This window comes from Cyprinus carpio, chromosome B3 (genome assembly GCF_018340385.1).
Source record: "Cyprinus carpio isolate SPL01 chromosome B3, ASM1834038v1, whole genome shotgun sequence".
Classification (NCBI taxonomy): domain Eukaryota; kingdom Metazoa; phylum Chordata; class Actinopteri; order Cypriniformes; family Cyprinidae; genus Cyprinus; species Cyprinus carpio.
Window position 1 is genome coordinate 15,695,754 of NC_056599.1, and position 14,139 is coordinate 15,709,892.

The window sequence follows — 14,139 nt, forward strand, 5'->3', positions numbered from 1 at the left end:
CTTTTTGGTAGAATTAATCTATTGGTACAGGTTTAAGACAGTCTCACATGGTCAACATGAGATCCACAAGCCCAAAAGTGTTATATAAACTTGTTCCAGCCCTCCCTCGGCCCTGGATTCACTTCTTTCTCTCCCTTTGAAGTGAGTGAGCTGAGAGTTTGTTTCAATCACAGCTGGGCTCAAACCAAAAGTGCAGCCCTTCGAGCACAGATGGCAAACTCTGATTATATCGTTTCCCGAACTCGATCTGTTTAATATGACCCCGTTTTTCTTAAAAGTGTCCGTTCCATCAAGCCGCCCTGCTCTGCCCCTAAATGTTCACTTATGTTTCCTGTTTGGAAACAGATGCAAAAAACGCAAATAAATCAGAGCCACTGAGCCGACGAGGAATCAACCTGAGAGAAATAGAGTGTTTTCTAAAGGGGAAGACCCGTTTGCAGATGTGCATCAGCCCAGAAAAGATCCGCGCCTCAGGGAAACAGCAATCTTTAAACACAACAGTGCTTTATCATTTCAAGAGTCAGGACTGGAACTGGGAACTGGTTCTTATGCAGAAACAGTTCCATTAATACAAAAATACCAAAGGACTTTTGTGGAGCTTGTGAAACTTTCCTCGAACATGCAATCTTTGTACTACAAAAATAATCTGACATTTCCACTACTACTCATCAAAACACCACTACTATGTTTACATGACAACAATGTACTAAAAACAGATACGTTTTTCCTTTGCATTTTTGAAAAGTTTTGCATATAGATGACAAATGTCAAAATGACCCCTGTTCACACAGATCTAAAAAAATCAATTAAAAATTCTGTATTATGGTTTTCAAGCACTCACACATGCATACAGACTGGACACACAATATGCATGTACATGGCATCACAGTAAATTTGCATCCCAAGGGGGGGCATACACAACCTGTAAAGTTACGTAATCAGATTACTTTTTTCAAGTAACTAGTAAAAAAATGCATAACTTTTTAATATACAAGAAAATGTCCGAGTTACTTTTTCAAATAAGTAAGGCCAGTTACTTTTTTTCCCATTTATTGACTGAAAGCTCTCCTGTCCCCATGTTGAGAGAAATCGGAAGTAAGATGTTACTTTAGTTCTATTAATTCATCTCACTCACACACTAAAAAAATAAATAAATGAATAAAATAAAATAAAACAGATTTAGTTTTCCTCAAAATTAATAAAAACAATTAAAAGCAACTCAGAATATGACTGAAAGCTGCAATAATTAAATAGCCTATGTTAAATAGTACAAATATCCTTTATGTATTTAATTCCATTTTATTAACCAATTTGCTGCTGACCTACAATAGTCCAGTTCAACCATACTAATAAGCAGAAATTACACAAGATAAAATAACATTTGTTCTTCTTGTGAACTTTGTGTTGAACTTTCTTCTTCTGCATTCTACTGTACAGACATGAATTTACATTTCCTCCAGCCTGGGGCTTTTGGTGCCAAAGGGCTTTTACATATGCCAAAAACGTTTTATATTAATAGGAAACAAGCAAGCCCAGCCCAGATTTAAAAAGTAACCCAAAAGTAACGTAACGCATTACTTCCAATAATAAGTAACTAAGTAACATAATTGGTTACTTTTTTAGGAAGTAACGCAATATTGTAATGCATTACTTTTAAAAGTAACTTTCCCCAACACTGCTTATGAATCAGTCTGAATGCAAGTTGATGCTTTCATCAACTCTAAATTAACCAAGAGCTACGCTACGATGTAGCGTGAATAAGGCTTACTGTGAGACAGAAGTAAACTTAAGGTTGTAGATAAACATGAGTTTTATAATTAATGGTATTTAAAGTAAACAAATACACAAATTAGCACTTTTATCGCTGAATACTCTTTTTTAAACACGTGTTAGTTTCATATTTTAATATTTAAGTCAGTGAATGGTCTAGGGTTTTTTTTTTTTTTTTCCAGTTGAAGACTGACTAGAAAAGAGAGAGAGTGAGTGAGAGAGAGAAAGGCGGCCAGAGGTGGAGCATTATTACGTGGGAAAATTAAAGCGTTCTCGGTCAGCAGCTTTCTGAACATCTGGTAACCGTGACTGCACATGTGGTGACGGCGCATCACGCTTCCACCCGTCGCGTTTCCTGTTGTGCCTCGCGTTCTTCCAAAAGTTCAGACACATTCAGCGGCGGGTTGAGACCAGCTCGCCAGCGCTCGTTTGCTCTGATATGAGGCTATCGTTCAGCTTCTTAGGCGTCTTACTGTCTGTTATCTGTGGTAAGTGTGTGTGTGTGTGTGTGTGTGTGTGCGCGCGCGCGCGAAAACTTCAGCTCTCATTTAACCTGAATTAGACACTGTATACAGTCCATGACAAATGCTTTGAAGGATGCAGATGACATGGTCACAAACGATCTAATAGGATGAATGCTATAAGTCGTCGTTTTTTGTCCTTTTTTTCTTCTTTTTACTGAAGCAAGTCATGTTTGTTATTATTTTTAATAACCAAAGGAAGAGAGTTGCATTTCATTGCAACATGTTTGGACACATCATGTGCACATTTTGCCTAATTATATTTACATATTTGTGTATATCTTTATGTTTGTATTTATTTACAGTACTTATATTTTTTAGATCCTGGCTACGGAGATGGAGGAACATTTGGTATGTACATTTGTTATCATAAGAAAGTTTATGTTAATGAACTAAGATAATTACTGTAGGTATCAGCTTGACTGTGACACTTAAGATAAACAGACAGCTCCATTATGCATGACAGGATGATTCACGTCAACTTACATCAAAGTTCATTATTTATTTCATTTTGTTTACATCATAGGCTGTGGTAACAAGATCAACTGTGACACATACTGTTCATTTTGTGTGAACAGTAACTTGAGAACCCAAGAATGCTATGAACTGCTGTTGCATTTGTGTGAATATAATTTTAATGCTGATATGGGGTCCATGAACAGTACCGACTGGTGTTCATTGGAAAATGTAAAAAGGTACATTCTAAGGATTCATTATCAAATGCCATATAATACTAGATGTGTTTGATAGTAGTTGGTGACTTTTTTTCTCCATCTGTCTCTCTGGCAGTGCATACAACAATTTCACTGTGTGTACGGAGTCTATTGCTGAATGTTTGCTGCTTCCCTGGCCGAATCAGTTGGTTGAACATACATTTGTGAAAATCCACAAAACCTATTTTCAAGAATGCCCCACCGAGGCACTGAGAGACCCCCCTCCCAGCATCATCCTTGCCCTTGTCATGACCCCCATATGCTTAATCCCTGTTATGGTGGTCCTAGTTGTTTTCAAGACTAAAAATGGAGACAGGAGGTCCTAGACGTCCAGGTGCAAGAAGATTTTATTCTTATTCCTCCTTCTGCTCTGTTTCTTCTTCATCCAAGATGGTATCCCACCCCGGGATAATTTCCTGACTCAACGCTCCCCAGTAAATGTGCACCTGGCCGTCTCCAGGATTGACTAAACCAGGATGGACGATGAGCATTTGTTCTGGGGGTGATCTCTGACTGGAAAATTTTACTGTATTTCAATGAAATAATTGATGGTTAGAAATGTATATTTATCATTAACATACAGCTAATGTGCATTACCGATATTTCACAGCATTATTATCTCCAAATTGCACATAAACGTTTTGTTGTCTTCAGGATGTAAATACATAATCCATTGAAATGTGAAATAGCAATGGAAAAATTATTAATTTGCAGTATTCAGACAAATTGTGTACATAACCAAATGTACAAAACAACAATGCAGAACCACAAATTTGTTTGGGTGTCCACTTTATGCACTGTAAGTAGTCTTTAACCCATGTTTTAATGTAGATTTTGATGTTAGTTAGGTGACAAGAGCTGTTTAGCTGACAATTAGTGTAACATCTTTGTGATTTCATTTCTATTTTGACACTAGTCATAACGATTGACTTTTTAAATTTATTATGACAGCTATTGAGGAATTAAGCATAAATGACTCAATTTGAATGCATGACGAAACAAAGCCGACTGAAAGCCACCCATTTCAATAGGCAGCTTAATAAATAACTGTTTATTTATGTAAGTTAATGACATGAGGTGACTCTGAAAAGTAAACTTTTAAGAGGGAAGGGAATGTCAGAAAATGGAGATTTATATAGATTGTAATGTCCACTTGCATTGTTCATGTTAATTTTACTGTACCACTCAAACAGAACTGCATTATACTTTGCTTACTATATAATTACTGTATCAGTGTAGTCACACGAAAGAGACTGACATTAGTGTTTTATAATTATTTCAGTAATTGATTATGAAGGACATTTTCAAGCTTAAGTCTGCAGATTGTTCTCTTTTTTTTTTTTTTATAGACCAACCATTTTAAGAGCCTGTAAACTATTTTACAATTTTATACTTCACCTCCTACTTCGATTGGACATGTTTTTAAATAATTAAACCACATTTTACCTAGAGTCTTTCGTTGTGATTTTAGTAAAAGTGTCCTTGTTTTGTGGTTTTCTGTGTTAATAATATATCATATTTTGTTGTGCCTCCTAACATAGAAAAGCTAGCTACATGTTACTTGCTTGTCTGTGACAGAGAGCTCAAATATTCAAGCTCAAAATTCCCCTCACACTTTAGTCAGAAGGGTGGATGTTGGAGTCTAAGAGCGGAAAAAGCTGGGATAGTGAGTAAGAAAGCTGATTGTCTAACATGTTCCAGTGAACTCTGTTAAAGTCAATTAAAAGTACAAGATCTTATTTGTATATAGAATGAAATACTGAAATTCTAAAGAAAAGGGGAAAAAACAGCTTAAACCATCCTAAACTGGTTTAATATGGTCTCCCAGGCAGTCTGGCCAGCAATACAAAACCTTAAACTTAAACTACCCTTACGAAAAATAAGTTTATTCAAGTGTGCTATTAGTATACTTCTTTAAAACTTAAAAATAGGAAAGTATGCTTTTAGTTTACTTTTATGTACTTCTCAGAAAAGGACTTTATGTACTCCTCATTTAAGTATACTTGACACTTACAAAAAGTCATACTTGGCATACTTATTAAAATATATTTGAGCTATACTTGTGCTCCTAGAATCCGTGTTTTCATTGTTATACGGTAGAGGGCGCTAGTACACATCTTCTGTACAGAAAAAAAACACAAGTGAAGAAGAAAAAGAAACACCAGATACTAACACATGTAATCTAACACGATCATCTGACATGAAACAGCATCAAAACTAATATTATGGAATAAAATGTCGACCGATGAAGAGGTAATAATAACAGTCAAGCTTTGGGGTGTTGATCGACTCCATCTACATTTTGATTATCATTCTGAATTCAATTCATAGTCTTTTTTCAGCTTTTTGTTCAAAATGTTATTTTTTTATTTTTTATGAATCTTACCCATATTAAATTGAGCTAGAATAAAGCAGATACCCTGTTCTTTCTTTGGATGTTTTGTATGTTCAGATATTCCTATAACAAAATATATACAAATTAAAACCTAAATAGGGACATAGTGGTATACTTAAAAGTATGATGTAAAGTTCACTTAAAGAAAACATTTGAGTATACTTGCAGTTTAAAACTACTAAACTAGTAGTTTACTGAAACTATACTTCAAAGTGTACAAAGTATTTAATTAGTAAACTATCAGTATACCTATAAGGTAACTTTTAGTATAATTGCAGTGCAAACTACAAACATAGAGGTAAACTAGTTGTGTACTGAAAGTTTGCTACTGTTATACTTAAAGTATACTTAAAATGTATACTTTTATATACTAGAAAGTGGGCCAATTTAGTCCCAATGAGTACTGAAACAGTACATTTACAAGTATAGTACCAGTACACTGACATTTGTATACTTACTACATAAAGTATACTTAAAAATATACTTGAACTTTACTTAAGTATACTTAATAAAATAAACTTTCTACTACTTTTTGGTAAGGGTAGTTTAAGATGTGTTTTTATACCGCCGAATGCCTTAACTCTGTACAACATTTTGTAGATGTGAGTCTCTTCCACTGTAAAACACAGACTCAAAGTCTTCAGTGAAACCTTGTGTTTGTGGGGACTCGGTTTGGCAGGGTGTGGTGGGAACAAGAGTAATCACCCTCCTCCTGCTTTGTCTCGTTCTTCGGCTGCTCTCCTCCAGCTCAGGTCAGGCCTTCCATAGGCCCAGCCCTCCTCCAGCAGCTCATCCAATCCGGTGTCAGTCTCACAGGTCCCGTGGGAGAGGACACACCTCACATCTTAACCATTCAGCCATTCACAGCTGGCCAGATGCTGTAGGCCTTCATTACTGCCAGCTCTCACTGTCAGATCCCAGGCACTGATCCAAAACACAGATGCACATCTGTACCCTTCCCTGGCCAGCAACTTATGCAATTAAGATTTTACAGTTGCATTGTACAACCCTGCTCACGAGCTTCTGACAGACCCGTTTTATTCCGTTAAAACTATTACACACGGAATTCACATTGGATACATTGATTAGCCTATATAAAACCTAATTTGAAAGCGTTTCCAAGTAGGCCTAAACTTTTCAATATATTTTGATTGTCCTGGTTTGAAGTTATGAACACTATTTTGTTAATTCATGTTTCTGTTTAAAAATGATTAGTTATAAGGAGATAGGTTTAAAAAACTTTTTAATTCAATGGACTGAAAGGGAACGGATGTTGAAAGCTTTTATGTGATATTGCTGCCACCCAGTGGTTAAGTTATTTAAAAGCTTAAGAGATATTTATTAATATTTGTTATTAAACTATTACTCTCTCAGTGTCAGTTTGCGCTCTTGTTGATCTTTGTGCATGTACACTCTAAAAAAATAAAGGTTCCAAAAGGGGGTTTTCACAATGATGCCACAGAAGAACCAGTTCTGGTTCCCCAAAGAACCTTTGAGTTCTTAAAAGAACCAGTTTTTCTTAGAGTGAAGAACATTTTGATAATATAAAGAACCTTTTTTTTTAATGTAAAGAAACTTTTGTGGAATTAAAAGGTTCCTTGGACGGTAACGATTCTTTGTGGAACCACTGATGCCAGTAAAGAACCTTTATTTTTAAGAGTGTATGGTGTATGTCATCATTAGGGCATTTTCTGCTATTCTTTGCTGCTCTTATTTATGCTTTTGTCAATGATGGTACATGGTTCAACCAAAATAATAGATTATTTGTCTTCAGTTTAATGTTCACAAAATGCAAGACAATCCAAAAGACATTATGTCTAGTTGAATGAGTCTTTATTGAGGCTCTTATCACAGACGGTGGCAAAAGAGATAAATGCATTTTCACTTATGCTTTCATATCGTGTACATGTTAATGCTGCTGAATCTCCAACACTGGTTTCCCGTCGAATCACTTCTGACCACTGGATGTGGAGTTGCAGCCTGTGGCTGAGTTAAGGATGAAGGATGTTGCATCTTTTGCAGTACCACCTAATATTCCAACAAAGAAACAATGTTCAAGGTGAAAAATTTTCTTTGGTTGCTCAGATTAATGGATTGAAAAATATTCATACCCAAAGCTGCACATGCTCCTCCTTTAACTGAAAAATTAAAGAATTAGAACAAAGTCAATTTAGACAAAGACACAGTAGAACAGCCAACTGAACTTCAACTGAAACCAAACTGATGATAATTCCAAATCATAAATGAATTATTTTCGCCTACTTATTTTTGATTATGATAAGGATGATGATATGGCTTACCAAAAGAAGAAACATTCAGTTTCTTTGTGGCAACAACACAAGTAGCTTGGGGAGGAAAAATAAACATGTCTGTAAAATACTGATGAATTTACTTAATTTAATATATTTCACTTAAATATGCTAAAATCTGAATAATGTTCAGTATTTCTTACTCTATGACTAATTTAGTTGACTTAAAGAATGCATCACCAAGTGCAGTTTATAGAAATAAAGAAACAAATACAAAACTAAAACATGATGATGACTTGACTTGAACATAACATGAACATGAATAATATGAACAAAAACCTGAACATAAACATGAACTTGACAAAGATTCATAAACAATACACAACAAACGTGAGGGCTTAAATACATGGACATGGGGAAACACATGACAACAACAACCAGTGAAAAATGAAACTGAAAATAAGGCAACAAGACAACATATCAATTAATTAAAAGATATGAAAACATGAACATAAAAAAGTACATTCCAGAGTACTTTCTATTCATAAAGAGACTTCTGCGCTTAGAGAGCAAAGACAGAGCCACTTCCCAGAGGTGGGTAGTAATGCTCTACATTTACTATGTTACATGTACTTCAGTAACTGTTTGGAGAGTGTGTTTATGTCCATTTACCAAACGGACAGAAACATTGCGGTATATATTTTTATTTTAAACCAATACTTCAAAACCACTGTTACAACAGAGTGCATTTTAATATGTTTATTTAAAAAAAAGGAACAGCAGGATTTCAACACACTATCTAACATGTGTGGACATAATGGGGAGAAAACATCCTTATTGTAACACATATGTATAGTTTAGTACATTACTCACCTGTGGCACCATTTCCTACAAAAGAAGAAACAGGTCCAATCGAACTACAAACTTCTAAAGAAAGAAAAGAAAATTAGCGCAAAAAAAAAAAAAAAACTTAAAGGGATAGTTTCCCCAAAAATGACAATTCTGACAATTCAATCTTCAAAATATCTTATTTTATCTTCAAAATAAGAAACCAACTCATACAGGTTTGGAACGACATGAGGGTTAAATGATGACAGAATTTTATTTTTTTGGTGAACTATCCGTTTAAATCTCATAATAACCTGAAAACAAAGATTAGAGACACTTACTGAAGGAATTCTCATCCTTTTTTTGCCCTTGTGTTCCCATGTTGGCAAAGCCTTGGAAAGATGTGCTTGCAACTTCAGCTTGTATTGATAAAACACTACACTAGAGTAAAAGAATCTGTGTTAAATACTTGAAAGAAATGAAACCAAAACCAAACTACAGACTGGTTGTACAAGAAACACAAACCTCTCACCTACTCTAATGATGTAAGGAGTCATTTATTTACGTATGTAATAACTATAACACAATCATACAACTCATTTTCACCATTACAACATTTTTCTTTCATACTAATAATTTCCCTGGGCGCCGCAGCATAAATGGCTGCCCACTGCTCCGGGTGTGTTTTCACGTGTTCACTGCTGTGTGTGTGCACTTTGGATGGGTTAAATGCAGAGCACAAATTCTGAGTATGGGTCACAATACTTGGCTGCATGTCACATCACTTTTAAATTTGTTTGATTTTTTTGTGTGTTTTTTTTACACTATTCTTCCAGCTGGAAGTCACTTCAGACACAGAAGACTAAAACACATTTATTTTAATATAAATACATTAATATCCATAATCATGTTTAAAGTCTTCTTCATGTCTTCTTCAGTTTGATTGGTTACACTCATACTGGCCTGACTGCAGCTGGACCATCCCTCTAAGTACACAGTCTGTATTCTCCTTCCAAAATCTATCAAAACAAATAAAAATAATTCACATAAGTAATAAAGATGACAAAACATATTTAATAATTATGAAAGCTTGTAAAACTCCTAGAATTAAATGCTCTGATACAAAGTAAAATGGATGCATGTTTTGAAAATCATTGGATGAGAGGTTTGAAGAGGGCGGGGCTTAAGGAAGGCCGGACTTGTCATGCAAATCCGTAAGATGTAGCTATCTCTGTTTACACCAATAGATGGCAGCAATACTTTTGAAATGCTTTGTTTTCATACAAGAAAACTGTATTTGTTTATTAGTGTTTTTTTATGGCTGTGTATTATATTTGCTTGTTTTGCTTGTTTCTTTTAAATAATACAAAAATATGCAGCCAATTTAATTATTCATTTTATTTAAAAGAACAATCATATTCCCTGCAGCACCTCAACACTTCAACTGTCTGTCAGGAATGCACAACCAGCATTGTAATTCACTAAAGAGCTGAAGAATGCGGTTATCAGATGAAGCACTGTATGTCAGACCAAGGTGTTTAAGGGAGCTCAGAGTTCAGTGTTTCACTGTGTCAGACTAGACTGTTGTTGATACAAGCCATTACCCATAGAGAGGGCCAGAGTGTTGTCAGCTCTGCTGGTGTGAAATGCGGTCTGGCCTGAGGTGAGCCAGTGTATTTCATTTGGACAATGACCATGGCGTTGTGGTTTCAGACAGGCAGCAGTGGTCAGAGGGGGAGGGTGGGATGCCATATGGTGAAAATATCTTTCACCAATGGCATGCTAGGAACTGTTTGTTGATCGCCATAGTGTTACAGAATATGTCTTCCCACTCTTGTGATGTTAGAGCATAAGAAAATACAAACAGTAGAGGCTATGATCACAAACAGTGAAAGTCTGCACTTTTGAATGAATAGATTAGAGTAAACAAACTTTATTTTTCTTCTGCAATTCTACAAGCTATTAAATATTATCACTGCTGGCCTTTCTCTTGTAGCGAAGAGTTAAATCAAGATGCTTCTGACGTTTATTACAGTTTCCCTCTAAGAATGGTTTAATGGTTTTACCTGCAAAAACATGTAAATCCCTGCAGACATTTTGCTGTTGTAATTATATATAATTATGCCACTGTAGCTAACGCAGCTGCAGCTGTCCTATGAATCACAATGAATTTAGTTATTACCAGCTCAAAAGCATATCTGAAAAAAAATGCAGTACACCATTCAAAAGTTTGGAGTCATTTTTTAAATGTTTTTGAAGCCTCTCATGCTCACCAAGGCTGCATTTATTTGATCATACTGTAAATAAAGTTAAAACAGTAATATTGTAAAATATAATTACAATTTAAAACAACAATTTTCTATTTTAATATATATTGAGATGTAAATAAAGTTAAGATTAATCAATTAATCACATCCAAAATAAAAGTTTTGTTTACAATATATGTATGTGTACAGGGTATATTTTTTTTTATATATATAAATATAATATGATATATTATGAAAATATTTACATGTATATACATTTATATATTTATATTCTTATATTTTATATTATATATAAATATATTTAAAATAAAACATAACATTTCTTCTTAAATATATTGCATGTGTGTGTATTTTATATATACATAATAAATATATATCACATTCACACATATTATGTAAACAAAACTTTTATTTTGGATGTGATCGTGATTAATCATTGATCATTTGACAGCCCTATTTCTATTTTAATTTATTCCTGTGATGCAAAGCTGAATTTTCAGCATCATTACTCCAGTCTTCAGTGTCACATGATCCTTCAGAAATCATCCTAATATGCCGATTTGCTGCTCAAGAAACATTTATTATTATTATCAATGTTAAAAATTGTTGCAATGCTTAATATTTTTGTAAAATACCTGATGCATTCTTTTCATGATTATTTGATGAATAGAAAGTTCAAAATCATTTATTTGAAATAGTAATATTTTGTAACATCGTAAAAGTCTGAACTGCTATTTTTGATTATTTTAATGCATCCTTGCTCAATAAAATTTAAGTTTGATTAATTTAAACTTTTTAACAGACATTTTATTTTAGGCTGTATGTTATTTAAAATCATGACCAATCAGTCAAACAAAAACTACTTGGTCAAGAAGTGACTTACCTCAAATAAATGCACCTCTTACTAAAATGTCTGTGTGTAGAATGCTGGACAGAAACTCATATGAAATCACTTTTGTTGTCCAGTCAGTTACTGGTATTGTCTTAAAATCTTCAGGGGAAATGTATTCAGAACCTCTGAAACCCTAAGAAAAGAAAACTGGCTCATCATCATGACTAAGTCTTTTGCCTTCGGGCCATCTCAGTTCCTGTAAACCATCAACATTAAATTGTTCATGTGTTTTTTTTTCTTTGTTTTTTTTTGTTATGGTAGATGAAGGTTGGTGTTATGGAAAATTGGGGGTAATGAAAGACAATGAAGTGGCAGGAGCAGTGATTTAGCTAGAGAATAATTTTCCACCTTTAGCAGCCAGAGCTCATCATAAGAGACATCAAACAATGTAAAAGGCACCTGAGCATGAACTGTGAGACCTTTTACATATTTGTTTTGTATATTTGTTATGTTCATTATTTGTGAGGGATTTTACTCAGTGAAAACCACAAAATGAGTAATGTGATGTTTTGTTTGTTTTTACTGTAAGCTGGCACAAATGGAAAAGTTAGCTGGTGTGATTGGAAAACACATGTGAAAGATTTGCTGAAGTATTCATGTGAAATGGTAAAAGTCTTCATCTCACATGGACTTTTGCATTGGTTGGTAAAAAAAATCCAAACTGGCCCAATTTTGTCTGACCTTAATGTTAAATTAATCCTTTGTTTATTGAACTGTCATTATGAACTGTTAGTTTGCATATCGGTATGGCAAATTACATGCAGCCTAATCCTTAGCATAAACATGATATTGCTTAATCAGGAATGACTGCCCTCTATGGAGGCTAACCACATTGTTTTCCCACATAAGAATGTTTCCTGTTCATGAGAAGAATAATTTTTTGTCTTTCAGTTTTGGTCGCCATCTGATGTGAGCATATTTTCACGTCGTCTGAGAACTCAAGCAGAAACTTACACTATTATTTTGACTAGACTGAGTTTGCTCCAGCGTGAGAAGCCAGAGGAAGTGTAGGTGATCTTCGTCTGGTTTACCACTGCATTGCTGCTGCTTTCAGCCTGTCTGGCGGAGGCCGCTTTTTCGCACTACAGCCGAATGCTGTAATTGAGAGTGTGGAGCTGGCAGGGATCCAACTAGAGGAAACAGTCAATCTCCTCACTGCATCCCCGCAGTCGTGAGTCACCTCCCACAACATCTTATACATAAAGGCCACCAATGTTTTCCTCAGTGGAGCTCGCTGTTGAGGCCTCTAAGGAAGCTGTGTCTATGTTTCTGACCCTCAGATGGCCCTTCCCTTCCTCTATCTGCTCCTTCCTTCTGTTTTGGTTTGGGACGTGCTCATGCGTTACGTTCAATTAGAAGGGTCCAGTAACAGGACAGAAAAGCCATGAGGCTCATGGAGCTCATTTTACTGAGAAGACAAATTTAGTGAATTAGAAAGTATTCTTACTTAAGTATTCTTATTTGATGCTCTGAAACCCTTCACCTTCCCCAGCTCCACCTGTATAGATCTGCCATGGGTTATAATATATGCTCTTTGTGCAGCAGCAGTATGTCTTAAATACTCACAGCACTGTATTGGCATATACATTGGCAGTAGCAAGTTCTTGTACTTGTTTTGCAGCAGCAGCAGCAATAATCTATAACAATAGCAATAACTAACAGCAGCAGCAGTGGCAGCAACGAAGACCAAATACATTAACATTGTCATATCTATTACTATGCTAAAATCTTCTGAGAGTTGTCATAATAGAACTGTCATTACAGTTGTTCACTAGAACATACAAATGATATTAGGATGTAATATAAGGTATTAGGAATGCGATTTTGCATTAAATACCCATGCTTGAATTGAAGTGACTGTCCTCTGTCCTGTAAGCATGTTCAGTGATGTGGTGTTTAAAGCAAGTATCCTGAGACCGCATGTTAAACCATTCAACTGACAAGCATACAACAGTCTCCAGATGTCATGTTTTAGGTTTACGGTATGAAATATTTTAATGAGGTTGTGCAACAATGTATAATCGTGTAAATTATCCCTCTATCCATAGCAATAGTCAAATTGTGTATTAGATTGTGTAATTAGATTGCGCCAGACTTTTACAAGGAGTTTAAGAAAGCTATAAAACAAGAAAATAGTAGAGACTCACCTGTTGTTGACTTTTTTTTACCTATAAAAGTTGTCCAAAAGCACACTGTTCCTGTTAACCTGTAAACAGTCTCTTCTTGTAAACAAAATCAGCAGGGGAAATTGCAGCTTACTTCGGTATTTTCAGCCAAAGGTCACTGTTGTGATCTTCATTTTCGGTGGACAATGCCAAAAGCACAGGCCAGTGGCTCTGAGCATACAAACATCTCCTCGAGTTTTGGAGAATGGAGAATGCTGGCTGTAAATGTGTGCATCCCTGAATATAAACATAATGTAGTTTAGTTACCCTGCCATGCAATTAAGTAATCAATACATAATAAATCATGAGGAAAATTCCAGTGACTGTGAAAGTCACCAA

General features: G+C 35.1%; 1 protein-coding gene across 1 annotated transcript in view; it reads left to right on the forward strand.

Moving 5' to 3' along the window:
- Nucleotides 1-4,455, forward strand: part of LOC109102360 (receptor activity-modifying protein 1-like) — a 7,067-nt gene extending 2,612 nt beyond the window's left edge. Inside the window, exons 4-6 of the mRNA XM_019115713.2 lie at nt 2,613-2,642; nt 2,818-2,986; nt 3,081-4,455. Of these exons, the coding sequence (XP_018971258.1) occupies nt 2,613-2,642; nt 2,818-2,986; nt 3,081-3,330 (449 nt within the window). The 3' untranslated portion in view covers nt 3,331-4,455. The remainder of the gene's footprint in view (nt 1-2,612; nt 2,643-2,817; nt 2,987-3,080) is intronic.
- Nucleotides 4,456-14,139: the final 9,684 nt, after the last annotated feature.